The sequence below is a fragment of the Callorhinus ursinus genome, unplaced genomic scaffold (assembly GCF_003265705.2).
Source record: "Callorhinus ursinus isolate GAN/ISIS: 27379988/994484 unplaced genomic scaffold, GSC_fseal_2.0 scaffold39, whole genome shotgun sequence".
NCBI lineage: Eukaryota > Metazoa > Chordata > Mammalia > Carnivora > Otariidae > Callorhinus > Callorhinus ursinus.
In genome coordinates, this window is record NW_027397101.1 from 21,226,375 (window position 1) to 21,244,800 (window position 18,426).

Sequence of the window (18,426 nt, forward strand, 5' to 3'; positions counted from 1 at the left end):
ACACACACACACACACACACACACACACACACACACACACACACACACACAATGGAATATTGTTCAGCCAGAAAAAGAATGAAATCCTGCCTTTTGCAACAACATGGATGGACCTAGAGAGTATAATGCTAAGTGAAACTAAGCCAGAGAAAGACAAATACCATATGATTTCACTCATATGTGGAATTTAAGAAACCAAGTGAACAAAGGGGGAAAAAAGAGGCAAGCCAAAAAAACAGACTCTTATCTATAGAGAACTAGCAGATGGTTACCAGAGGGGAGGTGGGTGGGAGGATGGGTGAAATAGGTAAAGGGGATTAAGAGTGTACTTATCTTTATAAGCAACTGAGTAATATATGGAATTGCTGAATCACTGTATTGTATACTTGAAACTAATATAACACTGTATATTAACTGTACTGGAGTTAAAATTAAAAAAAGAAATACTAGCCTTAAAAGATGAATAATAGAACCCCACTGGAATAAAAAAAATCTGTTTATTCGAAGATACCAGGGGTGCCTGGGTAGTTGGTTAAGCAACTGATTTCAGCTCAGGTTATGATCTCAGGCTCCTCGAAACTACTTGTCCCTCTGCCCCCCCCCCCCCCCGTGCGTGTATGTACTCTCTCGTGCTCTTTCTCTCAAATAAATAAATAATTAAAAAAAAAAAACAGATACCCTTAAGAAGGGGAAAAAGCAGGCCACAGGCTGGGAGAAAATAATGCAATATATTAGTCTTGTGTCCGGAGTATATAAAGAACTTATACATTATCAGCAAGGAAAAGAAACAACTCTGTGGCCCAGCAGTTATACTGTTGAGCATATCCCAAGGGAAAAGATTGTATATATTTTCCAAAAGACATGTATATGCTTTGTTTGTAATAGTAATTGAAAAATATATAAAGAAGTAATAATGACATAAGTAATAATTTAAAATAAGAAAGATGGTGAAATGATTTTAGGAAATAAAAAGTAAATAAAACTATGAATTTAGTAGAAATTTAAAAATTAAAAGCTCTCAAAAAAAAATTAAAAGCTCTCTTAGGAAATTTGGTAAAATAGTTTATTGAAAAGTACTAACCAATGCTGACTCTTGTGGATCAAGGCCACATCTGTGGCCTCATTCTACAGGGTATAAGTTTAAAACCACTGTATTAATGATAATGAAGGTTAAGTATCCAGCATAATGCCTGGAACATAAGTAAAATACACACTGAATAAAGGCCAATTCTATATTAACTGGGTTGCTTACAACTAAGGTAAGTCTTTAGCTAAGAATTATTTATAGTTCTCTCATTGAAAGATAAATATACATGAAAATTTTAAGATCTTCCAACACTTAAGAGTTACTAAATTTACTTTGGTGGAGAACAACAAAGCCTCATTGAGATGCTTTTGTCATATTGTTTGTTAAAAATCTCTTGAGATCTTTGAAATAATTGTATCCAGGAGTGTTGTATTTGTAAAGACAAGGGTTAATGTGATACACACACACTATATTATGTGGTGATATGTGTGTGTGTATATATAGTGTGTGTTTGTATATATACATATGTGTGTGTATATATAGTGACTAAGTAGTTACAAGATTTATAAAAGAGAGGTATCACTGTTTGTTTCCAGAACTTTTTCATTACCTAAAACAGGAACTTCCCCCACCCCTACCCCTGGTTCCTGGTAATCTCTATTCTACTTTCTACGAATTTGCCTATTTTAGGTAGGTCATATAAATGGAATCATAAAATATTTGTCCTTGGTGTCTAGCTTATTTCCCTTAGTATAGTGTTTCCAAGGTTCATCCAGTATCTATCAGAATTTCATTCCTTCATTCCTTTTTAAGGATGAATGACATTCCATCGCATGTATATACCACCTTTTGTTTATCCATTCATCTCTTGATGGGCTTTGGGGTTGTTTCCACCATTTATCTATTGTGAATAATGCTGCTGTGAACACTGGTGTCCAAGTATCTGTTTGAGTCCCTGCTTTCAATTCTTTTGGATGTATTCTTATTAGTGGAATTGCTGGATCATATGGTAATTATTTTTTAAATTTTGAAGAAGCTGCCAAATTGTTTTGCACAGCAGCTGTGCCATTTTATATTCCCACCAGCAGTGTTCGAGATTGTTCTTATCAAAGTGTTTCTTTTGTAATCAGAGATAAAGAGAAATTTTTAAAAACAAACTCAAGTTTTGTGATGGAATTCTGTTGCTTTGTAGGTATATGGAGCTGCCATCCAGTTTTATGAACCTTACTCTCGGGAACTTCTGACAGAGAAACAGCTTATGCAACTGGGCCTGTTGACCCCTGTGGAGAGAAAAGTGGTCTCCAAATCCATCAATTCAAACAAATGCATTTGTTTACTCTCACACTGGCCTTTTTTTGAAGCTTTTAGAAAATTTCTCATGTTTATCTACAAACTTTCTGTGTCTGGACCACATCCTCTTCCCATTGAAAAGTATGTATAATGATTAGAAAGATGTCTGGTGGAAAAACTGGGTGTATATGTATACATTTCATTGTTTACCTGGGGACTTTAAGCAGAAAAGTTTGAAGGGAGGAAGGATCAGTCACCTTACTTTTTTACTTGTTTCCTTCTTCACCTGAATCATTGGTTTTAAAATTGAGGAATGTTGGTTAGAATGATAAAATAATAATCTTTTGAGAATTCAACTGAAGAAGGAACTCATTATACAGTGCACTGTGTGTGTCCTTCCTATTCATTCTCTAATAACCAAGAGAAAAATAGCTATTATACACATACACCTGAACCATACAAATGGACATTCCTGGTTCTAACTATAAAGCATCTCTAAATTGATGTAGAAATTAATAAGGGTGAGTTAATTGATGCTAAAAGTGAGGTTTTGGTTTTAGCATTGAGAGATCCTAGTTTTTCACTCTATTTGTAATTCCCTTTGTCATGGAAATATTCTGTAAGCAAGAAAAATATATGTGGAGCTGCTGCCTTTGTTTTTTTCTTTTTTTTAAATTTAAATTCAATTAATTAACATATACTATATTATTAGTTTAAAAGGTAGAGTTCAGTGATTCATCAGTCTTATATAACACCCAGTGCTCATTACATCACGTGCCCTCCTTAATGTCCATCACCCAGTTACCCCATCCCTCCCCCAGCAGTCCTCAGTTTGTTTCCTATAGTTAAGAGTCTCATATGGTTTGTCTCCCTCTCTGATTTCGTCTTGTTTTATTTTTCCCTCCCTTCCCCCATGATCCTCTGGCTCAGTTAGTGGAGCACTGACTCGATCTCAGGGTCATGGGTTCAAGTCCCCACGCTGGGTGTAGAGATTACTTTAAAAAAAAAACAAACCAGGTTTTCTGACTTCTAGTGGCACACTGACTTTTGTTTATTATAGTTAATGATTTATTTATCCTAACAAACAAGAGGTGTCAAGAGCTTTATGGAAATATAGTATGCGTAAACGGACTTTTCATACAATTTCAGAAATTTCACATTATAGCAGAAAGAATATCAGCAAAACATACTAGTTTAGTGGAAAGGTAAGGGCATTTATTTGACTTTCGTGTTGTACTTTTAGGATGCCAAACTAATAGTTCATAGTTCTAGATTTAACTTTGAACTTTCAGGTTAGCTTAAAATTGTTTGAAGTAAAACTTAATGTTAGGGACAAGTTAGCAACCTTTTGAAAAATTAAGGTTCTATGAATAGTTTGAGGAAATAAAATCAGTGTATGTGATCAATATTTTTTCTCAGATGAAATAATACTTTGTATGTTAGTGGCTCCTAAGAGCTCAAAGCTTTGGAGAAACTTAAGAAGCATTATTTGTAGGTGGAGAAATAGGGTAAGTGGTTTGCCCAGAGTTACAGTAAAAGAACTGTATTGATTAAATTAATATTTAATTAACATAAATTATTAGGATTAAATTCGGTATTAGTTTTAATTTATTGTATTGCAGTTAGTTGCTCCCCATACTGGCACTGGTAACCAGACATTAAAAATTAGCTTCTTTCATGAAAGCTATATTTGTGTTATTTTTATTTTCCTGGCAATATTAGGGTATATCAATATGGACTTTTAATCAGGAAATATATTGTGCATTTCAGAAGTTTAGTGGGATGAATACATTTATTTACACTAGATAAATTTATTTAACATAAATTTTAGGTAAGCGGTTTTGTCAGATCTGGAATGATATATATATAATTAAAATTTGTTAAAATCTATGAAGCATTTTAGAAAAGTAATTATGGTCTGTATTTCAAATTTTTTTCTAGGCACATTTCACACTTCATGCAAAACATCCCTTTTCCTTCACCACAAAGACCAAGAATCCTTGTACAGGTAATGAAAAACAAATATTTTTGAGGGAAGCTCTGCATATGTTCTTTCAAGTCATTGCAGAGTGAATTCTATGGCCCTTTGAGTTTGAGGTGGAAAAATATGTGTCCATAAAGTCCTTGAATTTCCTGTATTTTATCTTTTATTTGGGTGGTCAGAATTGGAGTAAATATAATCTTTGATTCATGACATTATCATCATTGGTCTGTGCATGGCTTTTATGTAGCTAATTTTAATAATGTAAAACCCAGAATTGTGTTATGGGCATGTTTTTCAATCAGAGCAACTAATAAATATTAAATATGAAGTGATCTGTGGTTGAAGGGAAAAGGGAAATAGTCTATGAAAGTGGTCTTCAAACTTTCTATGTTAAAGGATCAGTTTCTTTTTATTTCCAATCAGTGGCAGACCTATATAAGTTTACAGCTTGTGAAAAGTGCACCTTACCATGTGAGCAGTGTAGACATGGACATGTCTGTGCCCTGTCCAAAGACAAGAGCCCTCTGATCATGTACTTGGGGGTAGGAGCAGTGTCATATTGCCATTAAAGTTTCTAAATGGTTTGCTCTCCATTTATATACAATCTTTTCCTGGACCAGTAACAGTTTGTAGACTGGCACTTCGAGTGGTACTGATCTATCTATAGAGGCAAGCTCTTTAAAAATTGTTTTCCAAGATGTTATCAACATTATATATGATATGGTGGCATTAAGGCAAATATTGTTAATCTTGAATGTACTTCAGTTATATACTTCAGCAGATATTAATATATAGTAATCGATTGCCAAATGCTTGCCAGTCTATAGAGTAAATAAAGTTGAAGCTTTTAAAAAGCAGTTATTTCATAATTTTAAAATAACTGTTTTAAACAGTTAACTGAATCAAATTCAGTTGAATTAACCATTTAATTTAAAAGAACTAATATAATACCTCTGAGTAAATACAGTTACCGTTTTATATCTTAGTATATTTCTGAAACTATGTCAGTTTGCATATTAAACTACTTTCTGTATTACCCTTGATATAAATATTTAGGTTTCAAGATTGGCTTGATAATTTATCTTTTCTTTTTTTTTTTTGAAGCTTTCAGTCCATGATGCATTAATATTATCACAGCCAGTTTCTACACCTTTACCACTAAGGTAATTAATACTATCTAAAATGATATTTTCGGGGGCCTGGGTGGCTCAGTTGGTTAAGCGACTGCCTTCGGCTCGGGTCATGATCCTGGAGTCCCGGGATCGAGTCCCACATGGGGCTCTCTGCTCAGCGGGGAGTCTGCTTCTCCCTCTGACCCTCTTCCCTCTCGTGCTCTCTGTCTCTCATTCTCTCTCTCTCAAATAAATAAATAAAATCTTTAAAAAAATAATAAAATGATATTTTCATTCACTTGGGAGCAGAATGCTTTAAAATATTTTAAGGGTTAGGATAATTAAGTGTTATCTTTTATATAAGGATAGCCTTAATGTTTCTATCTTTGATAGCTGGATGGATGGTGGGCCATCCACCATTTAAAAAATGTAATATGGACGAGCGTTGCAAGATTGGGTGTAGGGAGTACCTCCGTTTTCCTTTTCCTCTCCCCTCCTCATATCCAGTTCATAGCTAAATATTCGGGGTGAACTGATTTTAACCTCCTCAGATATCTCAAATCTGTTAGCTTCTGTTCATCTGCATCACTAGTCCAGGATTGTATGATCTCTTACCTGGACAACTTTGTTATTACCCTTTTAGGTACTCTTTTCTTTTTCTTTTTTCTTTTTTTTTTTTTTAAAGATTTTATTTATTTATTTGAGAGACAGAGAGAATGAGAGAGAAAGCACATGAGATGGGGGGAGGGTCAGAGGGAGAAGCAGACTCCCTGCTCAGCAGGGAGCCCGATGCGGGACTCGATCCAGGGACTCCAGGATCATGACCTGAGCCGAAGGCAGTCGCTTAACCAACTGAGCCACCCAGGCACCCTTCTTTTATTTCATTATCCACACTGCAGCCAGGTGTCCTTTTGAGAATGCAAATATAATTGTGTTGTTTCTATTTTGACATAATCTTTTGCCCCTCTTACTATGCTTTAGTTACAATAAGTGTATTTCAATTTCCTGGAAATGATGGTAGGTTTTTCTTGCCTCATTGCCTCTGCATATGTTGGCTTCTCCCTAACTTCCATTCTTTTGAGCGTAACTCAAATGATTCTTTGGGAAAATCTTCCCTGATAAACTCCCCTTTGTTACCAAAGGTTGAGTTTGATTCATTCTGTTGTATTATCTCATTAAATTTGCTACTTCTCAGTGATAACTAAATCAGGACTTGAAATTAGCACTAGATTCTCAATCCTAATATTTAGGAAATAATTTAATAAGCAAGTTGTAACATGTTTTAGTGAAATAGTTCATAATCATCTTTTTCTCTCTTCTAGTGGAGCAAACTTCAGCATTTTGTTAATGAATCTGGGTCCTGAGAATTGTGCGACACTGCTGCTCTTTGTTTTACTTGAGAGTAAGATTCTGCTACATTCTCTCAGGCCAGCTGTGTTGACTGGAGTAGCTGAAGCTGTCGTAGCCGTGAGTATAGAATTGTCCATATAGTACAGGATAACTGACAGAATTTTTACTCTAAAGGGAAATTTCCTTCAATGAAAGCAACTTTGAAATTAGTAGGAAATGTTTAACATAAATATAATAGAGTGGCAAAGGGACATAGTAAGTATAAAGAAAAAAAAGTGACTTCTATTTGAGAAAAAAATTCAGTTTCTGGTTTTTCATATATTAGAGTACTTCAGAGAATCTATATGATTACATAACAAAACTCATGAATAAATCTTATTATATTAAACAAGAGACTGGCCAATTTCATCTGCCCTAAAATTATGCAAATGAATTACACAGTTAATCACTCCCAGTTTTAACTTTTAAGCAGATTATTGTGAGCCAGTAACGTAGGAAATTCTAAATGATTATGAAATAGGATAATGTACAAATGCTTAGCTGTTATGTAAAACATAAATCAAGTCTTCCTCTGCTTTTTGATGGCTTCCCATTGCAATTAGATGTCTGATCATGTAGGGCTTTGTAGATCATAGTATAGAATTTTGGATGTTCCATTTCTCCAACTTTATTTTTCATTATATGTTTAATTTAAAATAGTTGACTGTCCTGTCTTCCCTTCCCCATATTAAGAATGTAATTCGCATGGAAATAAAGACCTATCTCTTTATTATCCCTGTGTCCTCAGCACTTATCACAGCTTACTAGCATGGAGTAAGTAAGCACTTAATAAATACCTGTTAAATTCCAAGATCTTAATTTGGTCAGAGAAATGCTACTATGACTAAAAACTGAAGTAACCAATGCGGGGTAGTTTATGGGGAGCAGAGGTCCTCATTGTGTATTAATTTTCCAGACTTCCACAGTTGCATATGAAAGCAAAAGCCATGGTAACGTGAAAATATTTGTTAAGGAGCTGAACAGTTTTAGACAGTTCCCACTCCGTCCTGTAAAACATTAGTGTTTACCTATGCTCCTTGCTCAGAATCTTTTTGGCCCAGTCTCTTGATTGATTTCAGCAATATAGTGTAAGAACAGGTGGAAAAATTGTAATGTGTAATTGGAAATCTTGCGCAAAATGCAAGATTGCATGAAATTTCTGTAACTGATGTCGGAGAACTGCTTGAAATGCATGCAAAACCATTGATAAATGAGAATTTGGCAGTTGTTGGAGAACTGCCTGAATTGCATGCAAAAACGTTGATAAAGGAATATTGTCAATTTACCATTTAAAGAAGAGAAAATGGAAAGGAATGATGACAGGGTAAGTCCTTCAGAAGGAGAATGATTTGAATCTCAAAGACTATCAAAGAATTAATGGAGCCCCATAGCAAACATTGATGAAACCACTGAGTAGTTTTGTAAAAATGACCCTATTTATGATTGAGCTGTAAAAGTCAAAGGTGTATACAAGGGTGTCACATTTTGCTGTTAGTCTTGTTTTGAAATTTTTTTTTTTTAAGATTGAATTCTTTTTTTTTTTTTAAAGATTTTATTTATTCATTTGAGAGAGCGAGAATGTGAGAGAGAGAGAGAGAGAGCACATGAGAGGGGGGAGGGTCAGAGGGAGAAGCAGACTCCCTGCTGAGCAAGGAGCCCGATGCGGGACTCGATCCCGGGACTCCAGGATCATGACCTGAGCCAAAGGCAGTCGCTTAACCAACTGAGCCACCCAGGCGCCCCTTGTTTTGAAATTTTTTTACATAGTTGCAGGTGTAATGTACCTTTTGTTGAATGGAAGATAGTTTTCACTGTAGGTATCTGAAGTCCTTGCAAGGTCCTTTGGGAGTGGTTCTGTCTGTCCTCTGATCTGATTTCTTGCTACTCTGCCTCCTGCTTACTCAGCTCCAATACACAAGCTCCTCCTCAAGCATAGTAGGCAGGCCCCATACTGTAGGACCTTTGCTCTAACCGTTCCTTCTCCTAGAAGCACTCTCCTCCTAATTGTCTCCTAGATACCTCCTTTGGGTGTAGGCTCGTTTGTCACTTTCTTAGCCACGTCTATCCTGTTTGGCCTCTTTAACGGTAGAACCTGCTCCCCTCTTTCCTGTTCTGAACTCTAATTCCCATCACTTGGCTTTCCTTTTTCTTTTTCCATAGCACTTAGCACTTCATGATAGGGTGTGTGTGTGTGTGTGTGTGTGTGTGTGTGTGTGTGTGTGTGTGTGTGTGTGTGTGTGTGTAATATATATACATATACACACACACATACATACATGTCCTCTCTTTATTTTTGCTAGACCAAGTGGTGGCAAACTATGGCCCACTGGTCAAATCCAGCTTGCCACCTGTTTGTAAATAAAGTTTTACTGAAACATAGGTCATTTATTTGCATACTTCCTATGACTGCTTTCATGTGTGGAGACAAAGTTAGATATTGGTGAGAGACCATATGGCTCAAGAGGCCTGAAGTATTTCCTATCTTTCTTGTACAGAGTTTGCTAACCCTTTTGCTAAACTATAAATCTCAGGACGGCAGCAGTCTTTGTTTTATTCACTGTTACAGCCTCATCTAGAACAGTGCTTGGCTTATACTAAGTCCTGAAATATTTGGCACGTCAATAAATGATTGAAGACAAAATTCTATCCTGAACAACCATCTGGAATAACTGGCAGATGTAATAAATGCTATAGGCATTTCTTTGGGATAAGTGATGATAGAGAAGGGACAGCAAGGATTTTTATAGTAGAAGAAAACTTTTATCATCAGTGATTAGAATTTTCATATTAGCTGATAGTGAAAATTTTAGTCTGTTTTTTAATTTATCAAAACTTGAATTTTCACATATGACACAAGGTAGAGCTTTGTAAGGGTTCTTGAGGAATGTTTTATATTGATTAATATTTTTATTTTTAAAGACTTTATTTATTTGACAGAGAGAGACACAGCAAGAGAGGGAACACAAGCAGGGGGAGTGGGAGAGGGAAAAGCAGGCTTCCCGCTGAGCAGGGAGCCAGATGTGGGGCTCGATCCCAGGACCCTGGGACCATGACCTGAGCCGAAGGCAGACACATAACGACTGAGCCATCCAGGTGCCGTGACTAGTTATTTTTTAAGATGCCCAGCTTCATTGAAGTTGGATCATTTTGTGTTTATTTGAGCAGTTAGGAAATATTTTATTGAAATTCCCAATTGACTAATACATTTTTAAGAGAATCGTTTATTTTTCAGTCCTTGGAGCTCTTAGTTGGATTTTAGTCAAAGGTTATTTTGAGAATGAAACATGTAAGAGTTAAAGATCATGAGTTTGTTGGGGGGCAGTTTTCTCTCTCTGCTTTGACTTTTTCCAAAAAAGGTGGATGTGGGTTTTATATGGCATTAAAAGAATTAGCATGCAAAGAGCTGTTAGCATTTTTATTGTGCTTGTGATAATTGTCATGCTTGAAGATTTTAATCACATTGGTTCATAGTACTGCTTCGTAATATTTTATAGTCATTCAGTTTTCGGAATGAAGTGTAAGGTAAAAGAAACTACACTTCACTGCTTTTTAATGGTCCCTTTCAGTAATATTAGTTAATGACATACTTTTCATTGCAAATTTCAAGTTTGGTTAATTTTTTAAAACTTTTTTCCCAGATGATCTTTCCATTTCAGTGGCAGTGCCCATATATTCCCCTTTGTCCTCTCTCACTGGCTGCAGTCCTTAGTGCACCTTTCCCATTTATAGTTGGAGTTGACTCGAGGTATTTTGATCTTCATGACCCACCACAAGATGTTGTTTGCATTGACTTGGATACAAACATGTTATATGTGTAAGTTGATTCTTTTTCTATTATCTCCCATTTATATTTTCACCCATCTGTAGTTACAGCTCATTGAAAACATCTAGAAATATGCTATTTTTAATGTTGTTAATAAGTTTTCATGTTTAATACAGTGATTCTCAATGAGGGCAACTGTCAGAATCCTGGAAACTTTGGAAAAGAACATGTTCAACATTAGTTTATATTTTGATAATGTTGGCAGTATGCAGAAAATATTTGTCAAAAGAGAATATGGATTTGGAAAAAAAAAGGTTAAACACTGCTTTCAGAGCTCAAGAGATGATATGCTTTCTAGGTTTAATTCAAATTCCATATACAAGCTTTGAAAAAATGAGTTTACCTGTTTGAGTTTAGTTAGAATATAGGATGATATTATGCCATTTCCTTCATTGTCAAGATTTGAATTTTTTAGGAATTTGGATCTATTTTATTCCAGAGAATTTTTTTGTTTTAGAGATTTTTATTTATTTATTTGAGAGAGAGAGAGAGCACAAGCGGGGAAAGGGATGGGGAGGAGCAGAGGGAGAGGAACAAGCAGATTCCCCACTGACCAGGGAGCCGGACGTAGGGTTCAGTCCCAGGACCCTGGGACCATGACCTGAGCTGAAGGTGGACGCTTAACCGACTGAGCCACCCAGGCACTCCTTACTGCAGAGAAATTTATATTAAAAATAAGTCATACTTTGTCTTTACTAGAGGTGATAAAATGTACAGCAGTGGTGTAGCTGAGGATTCAGAGATGAGAGTATGACATTAATAAAAGCAGCTCTGGGTCAATGTTCAAGAGCCAGTCTCCTTCCCCCCAACCCCAGGAAAAAAAGTGGGAAAGGGCAGTAATTGTTGAAAATTCCTTAGTGTTGGTGCCAAACTCCAGATCCTGGAGTACTTTTATTCTTTACTGTTCTAGATTGGCAGAAAATAAAGAGTAAGAATTGTGGTGAGACTTCAGTGGTAACAGCAGTGGAATAGGTTGGGAAAATATCCCTAAGTGAACCAAAGGAATATGTAAAGAAGGAAGAAAACATTTGCTATCACTTAAAATTTTTTTTGAAATGGATCTGCCATTTATTTTTGAAACTGTATAATTATGGTACCTCTTTACTATATATGCTTTGACTTAAAGCTTTGAAGTAATGAACCACTAAATATTTCCTATAGCACACGTTTTGTTGTTTTTCAGCTGCTATCCCTGAAAAACAATTATTTCAGGGTTGTATACATTGTGGTGCTTTTGGAAATGATTTATGAAGTTGTAACTCAGATGTTTGCCTTTAATTACTATTCTGAATAAAATAATATTATGGAGATTCTTAATTTTTCCCAGTTTTAAGTAACTTCTGTAACATTTCTATCGATCAAAAACTTGGTTTTCTAAAGTAACTTTGAACTCTTCGCTCAGTTGTACTTAAATAATTATGAAATGTTGTAGATACCCAAGAATTATAAAGAATAATGTAAACTCCCATGTATCCATCACGCAAATTAAGGAATAGAATATTGCCAGTGAATTTGAAACGCTGGATAGTCCTCTGCAACATGTCTTGCTCCTGGTTTACTGTTATCTTGAATTTGGTGTTTATCATTATCATTTCCATATGTTTTAGAAACATTTATTATTACATATATTGGTTTAAATGATATTTTGCATGCTTTAAAAATTTTATATGTTTGTATAGTTTCCTCTGACCTGCTTTTTTACTTGGCAGTCTTCATGAGGTTTATCTGTGTTGATACATGTAGCTCCACTTCATTTTTAGGGTTTATCAGTGTTGCTGGGTATTTAGGTTGTACCTAACGTTTTTTGTAATTTTGAACAGGCTTCTCTGATTATTATTGTGCATATTTATTTGAGTCCGTCAGCAGAATTCTTCTGAAATATATACGTAGAAGAGCTAATGTTGGTTTGTAGACACAACTAATGTCATATTACCCTTCCAAGTTTACCTCCTCTTTGGAAGCAAATGAGATTTCTCTTTGTTCTATCCTTTGCCAATACTTGTTGTGGTCAGACTTTAAAATTTTTGCTAATTTGTTGGCAATGGGATCTCATTGTGCCTTTAATTCATATTTCCCTAATTAGTAGCAAATGGGGAATTTTAATTTCTTTTTGCCCTTTGGTTTTCCTCTCTGTGAATTGGATTTTCCTTTTTTTGGTGCGTTTTTCTCTTAGATTGTTTGTCTTTTTCTTTTGATTTGTATCAGTTCTTTATATAGTCTGGTTAATTCTTGGTCTGTTATATGCTTTGCAAATAGCTTCTCCCACACGTGATTTGTATTTACATTCTATTTATGGCGTGTTTTGATGAACAGAAGCTTATTTTAATTGATCAAATTTATTAGTTTCTTTTTATTGGTTGTTATTTTTAGTTCTTATGAAATCCTCTGCCTTGAGGTCATAAATATTATTTTTCTTTCTCTCTCTTTCTTTCTTTTTCTTTCCTTCTTTCTTTCTCCTTCTTCCTTCCTTCCTTTCCCTTCCTTCTTTTTCTAAATTTTTTATTTTAAGTAAACTCCATGCCATACATAGGGGTTCGAACTCACAACCCTGAGATCAAGAGTCACATGCTCTACTGACTGAGCCAGTCAGGCACCCCTATTGTGGATATTCTTAAATTTGTAAGGTTTTGCCTTTCTCACTTAGGGCCTTAATTCTGTTGAACTTGGTATTACTGTATGATATGACATAGAAGTACCATTTCATTTTTCTTACATGAGTAAATAATTCTCACATAGTACTGTATATTGGATAACCAGTTCATCTCTTCCCAGTGGTCTTTAGTGTTAATATCATTGCATATCAATTTTTATATTTTATATTTATACATATTTTATATCTTACAACTCCATATTATATATTAATTTGCATACAATTTTATATTTATAATATGCTTATTATTCTGTTCCTTTGGTCTCTTTTAGCCTCTTGCTAGTATAACACTGTCTTAATGGCTTAAAAGTCAGGTTGTCTAAAGGACGCCTGGTGACTCAGTCAGTTAAGCATCTGCCTTTGGCTCGGGTCATGATCTCAGGGTCCTGGGATCCAGCCCCACATCAGGCTCCCTGCTCAGTGCAGAGCCTGCTTCTCCCTCTGCCTGCCTCTCTGCCTACTTTGCTCACTCTCTGTCTCTGTCGAATAAATAAATAAAATCTTAAAAAAAAAAAAAAGTTGTGAGATGGCAGGTCCCTTTCTTTTTTCCCTTGTTCTTTAAAATTGTTTTGACTATATTTGGTCTTTTGCTTTTCTGTATAAATTTTAATATATTGTTAAGTTCCATGCAAAATTATGCTGTGATTTTGGTTAGAATTCTGTTGAATTTATAGATTAATTTGGGGGCAGATGACTTCTTTTTGTTACAGTCTCCTTACCCAAGTATGTAGTATTTTACTTCATAGATCTTTTTACATTTTTTTTCAATAAACTTTGCAGTTTTCTCCATAAAGACCATGAACATCTTTTTTTAGACTTACTTATTCCTGAGTGCTCTGTGGCTTTTATTGTACTGTAATGATATTTTAAATTACATTTTCTATTTGTTGCTGCAGTATAGAAAATGCTATTGATTTTCATGTGGTAGTCTGCTACACAGCAACTTAATTGAATTCTATTTTGCCTGTAAATTCTCTTCAGTTTTCCGGCTATAAACAATCACATTATGTACAATCCTTATATATTTTTATCTTATTTTATTTTTTTAGGGATTTTTTAAATTTATTCATTTGACAGAGAGAAAGAGAGTAAGAGAGAGAGAGCACAAGCAGGGGGAGTGGGAGAGGGAGAAGCAGGCTCTCCACTGAGCAAGGAGCCCGATGCAGGGCTTGATCCCAGGAGCCCGGGATCATGACCTGAGCCGAAGGCAGACACCCAACCAACTGAGCCACCCAGGCGCCCCAATCCTTATATATTTTTAAATTCTTACCTTAACTCTCTGGCTAGGATCCCAGCATAGTGTTGAACAGTGTAGTCATAGCTGGTATCTTGTCTTACTCCTAATTTTATTTTATTTATTTATTTATTTATTTATTTTTAAAGATTTTATTTATTTGTCAGAGAGAGAGAGAGGGTACAAGCAGGGGGAGTGGCAGAGGGAGAAGCAGACTCCATGCTGAGCAGGGAGCCCAATGCGGGGCTCAACCCCAGGACCCTGGGATCATGACCTGAGCTGAAAGCAGACGCTTAACAGACTGAGCCACCCAGGTGCCCCTTGCCTTACTCCTAATTTTATTTATTTATTTATTTTATCTTATTCCCAATTTTAAAGGGAATGCTTTGAGCACCCTATCATTTAGTATGACTTCTGCTTTAAGCAAGAATTGACATCTGGCCCATGGACTTATTTTTGTAGATAAAATTACAAAATTCATTTATTTACATAATCTGTGAGGCTGCTTTCATGCTATAATGGTACATTTGACAAGCTATGACAGAGGCTGTATGGTCTTCAAAACATAATATCTGACCTTTTATAGAAAAGATTTGCTAGCTCCACTCGAGGGTTTTGATTGCTTAATAATAAGGAACTTTCCTTCTACTTCTACATAATGATTTAAAAATAAAAACTCTTAAATAGGTGTTGAATTTTATGCTTTTGTACAACTATTGAGATGAGGATTGTTTCTCCCATTTTCTGTGTGGTAAATAACATTATAAAATCAATTAATAGTGAATAATCTTTACATTCCTGAAATAAATATCATCTTATTTTTTTATATCCTAGCAGATTAAATTTTCTAAAAATCTTAAAATGTTTGCATTGATGTTCATAAATGATATTGGCTTGATGATGTATATAGCATTAGCTGTGGCGCATGTTGATATATAGGCTTTCATCTTTGTAGAGTTTTTTTTTTAAAGATTATTTATTTTAGAGAAAAGGATTGAGAGCATGAGGAGGAGGGGCAGAGAGAGAGAGAGAGGGAGAGAGACTCTCAAGCAGACTACATGCTGAGCATGGAGCCCGATGTGGGGGCTCTATCTCAGGACCCTGAGATCACGACCTGAGCCAAAACCAAGAGTCAGTCTCTCAACTGACTGAGCCACCCAGGCACACTATCTTTGTCGAGTCTTAAATGTTTCCTATTTGTATTAAAATATTTTGACTCATGCATTACTTAGAAGTATTCTTTTGAATTTCCAAGTTTTTTTTCCTTAAATGCTATTTGATTTATAGTCAGAATATGCTTTACATATTACTCTCTGATATTTATTGAGATTTGCTTCTAATAGGTAGTTTGAAATTATCAATTAAGTTTGTCACTTAAAATATTATAATTCTAAAATGTAACTTTTGAAGCAAGAAATTCATAGCTCCAACCTTGAAAATCTGTGTTAGAGCATTAGAGTGAGATGACCAAATTTGACTGAGGTTGGTTGAAATGTAAAGAGAACTTCCTTGAAAACCATTTATTCAGACTGTCCGTGTCAACTGTGATTTGACCAAAAATACCTTTTCCATTTTCTTTTTTAGTTTGATGTAAAAATTTTGCTAAGTAAAAAGAAGTTATAACAGATTGTACTAGTTATGTTTTTATTTAATAGATCAGATGAAAAGAAGAACATGAACTGGAAGCAGCTTCCCAAAAAGCCATGCAAAAATCTGCTTAGTACCTTAAAGAAGTTGTATCCCCAGCTATCTTCAGGTAAATGTGAGGAGAAAGGAATATTTTTAATGAAAGAATATAAGAAAATTCTTAAATTTAAACATAATTTTGCTCTGCTTAAAAGGAATCTCATTACAAAACAAAATTTCAGTACTAAGACATTAATATTGTGGTTCATGATTTTTTTAAATATGTTCTTTGTGTCCTGTCTGCTTGAGCCTCCCTGTTAGCTCCTGCCAATGATCCCTTTACATTAATGAAGAGAAATTTCAGAAAGTCATGCGTTTTATTTTGACAACTTTCTTAATTGTTTAATCATTACTTGTCTAATATTATATATTAATGCCATTTTCTCTTCATTTGTCAGTTCACCGAAAAACTCAAGAAGGTTCGGCAATTGAGATGACGCCAATCGAAGCAGATTTCTCCTGGCAAAAGAAGACAACACAACTTGAGATGGAAATTCAAGAGGCATTTTTGCGTTTTATGGCATCTATTTTAAAAGGATATAGAACATATCTCAGACCAATCACAGAAGCTCCTTCAAATAAAGCCACAGCTGTTGATTCATTATTTGACCGACAGGGTGAGTGGCATTGAAAATAAAATTACTTTTCATTGAAATGAAAAAAGATTTCCTATTTGGTATTGCTTCCCCCAAAATATTCACTATGTAAGTTCTTAGAAACATATATTAAAGGGCACCTGGGTGGCTCAGTTGGTTAGGTGACTGCCTTCGGCTCAGGTCATGATCCTGGAGTCCCAGGATCAAGTCCCGTGTCGGGCTCCCTGCTCAGTGGGGAGTCTGCTTCTCCCTCTGACCCTCCCCCCTCTCATGTGCTCTCTCTCTCTCACTCCCTCTCTCAAATAAATAAATAAAATATTAAAAAAAAGAAACAAGTATTAAAATACAATGAACTTTTGTGTATTTGTGATCTAGCTCTACTTTTAATTTTTATACTCCAGTTTTCCCTGAAAAATCTGAAACTGGAGATCTTTAATAACAAAAAGTCAAAGATGTTGCCTATATTTACTAGATAGTTATCTTAGTAGAACATACCTGGTTTGCTTTTAGATGATGGTTCCTCAGTTTTGCATAATTCTTTGATTTATACATGGCTTTACAATATTCCCTAACAGTTTTTGGAATAAGGCCACCAGTTTTTAGAATTTTGGAAAAACGTAGCTTTGTTTCAGGGGAAAACACTATACTCATCTTTTTGATACTTGTATATTTTAGGGAATTACAAAGACTTTTGTTGTTACTCAGCTGTTCTTATATGTAGTAGCAACCTTACAAATACAGTAATGTTCATATGAAAATTATTTTTTTTCTGTCCTTTTACCCAGTAGTTACTAAAAAAAAAAAAAAAAACTCTACTTTTCTAATAATCCTTTTGACTTTTACCATCTCAACTTCAGGTTAACCTATCTCTTAAATATTTAGTCACCACTTACAAGTCTGACTAGTTACTAGATAGGGATGTAAAGAAATGTTAAGATCTAGCTCTATGGGGGCGCTTGGGTGGCTTAGTCGTTAAGTATCTGCCTTCAGCTCAGGTCATGATCCCAGGGTCCTGGGATTGAGCCCTGCATCGGGCTCCCTGCTGAGCCAGGAGTCTGCTTCTCCCTCTTCCACTCCCCCTGCTTGTTTTGCCTCTCTTGCTATATCTTGCTCTGTCAAATAAATAAATAAGTCTTTAAAAAAAAAAAAAAGATCTAGCTCTATGGGATAGTAAATGGAAAATAAATCCAAAATGCTTTTTAAAATAGAACATGTACTCAAGAAAACAGATTTTACACAATTAATAATTCATTGAGAAGTTCCCAAATTTAGAAAAAGGGAACATTTTTCCAAATGAATATTTCAGAAGACTTCATGGAAAAAGAGCATGACTTTGAAGAGTGGGTAGAATTTACATAAATGGAGATGATGAGGAAAGGCTTTCTAAAAAACAATATGCATTAGGGGCGCCTGGGTGGTTCAATTGGTTAAGTGTCTGCCTTCAGCTCAGGTCATGATCTCATGGTCCTGGGATTGAGCCTTTTGTTGTGGGCTCCCTCCTCAGCAGGGAGTCTGCTTCTCTCCCTGCCCCTCCCCTCTCTCATGAAATCTTTAAAAAACAAAAACAATATGCATTAAAAGCCAAGTCTGGGGGCACCTGGGTGGCTCAGTTGTTGGGTGTCTGCCTTCAGCTCA

General features: G+C 35.3%; 1 protein-coding gene across 5 annotated transcripts in view; it reads left to right on the top strand.

Annotated features, from left to right (window-relative positions):
• DENND4C (DENN domain containing 4C) overlaps positions 1–18,426 on the top strand; it is a 135,215-nt gene that overhangs the window by 56,704 nt on the left and 60,085 nt on the right. For 4 of the 5 annotated variants that reach the window (XR_012374787.1, XM_025887828.2, XM_025887829.2 and 1 more), the window contains 7 exons: positions 2,220–2,458; positions 4,259–4,325; positions 5,406–5,464; positions 6,736–6,880; positions 10,441–10,616; positions 16,165–16,265; positions 16,594–16,812. Coding sequence is in view for 4 of the 5 variants with exons in the window: in XM_025887828.2 (XP_025743613.1) it covers positions 2,220–2,458; positions 4,259–4,325; positions 5,406–5,464; positions 6,736–6,880; positions 10,441–10,616; positions 16,165–16,265; positions 16,594–16,812 (1,006 nt within the window). In the remaining variant the exon portion in view is untranslated. Of the gene's footprint in view, positions 1–2,219; positions 2,459–4,258; positions 4,326–5,405; positions 5,465–6,735; positions 6,881–10,440; positions 10,617–16,164; positions 16,266–16,593; positions 16,813–18,426 lie in introns of those variants that run through there. The other variant, XM_073880857.1, reaches the window with a different exon arrangement.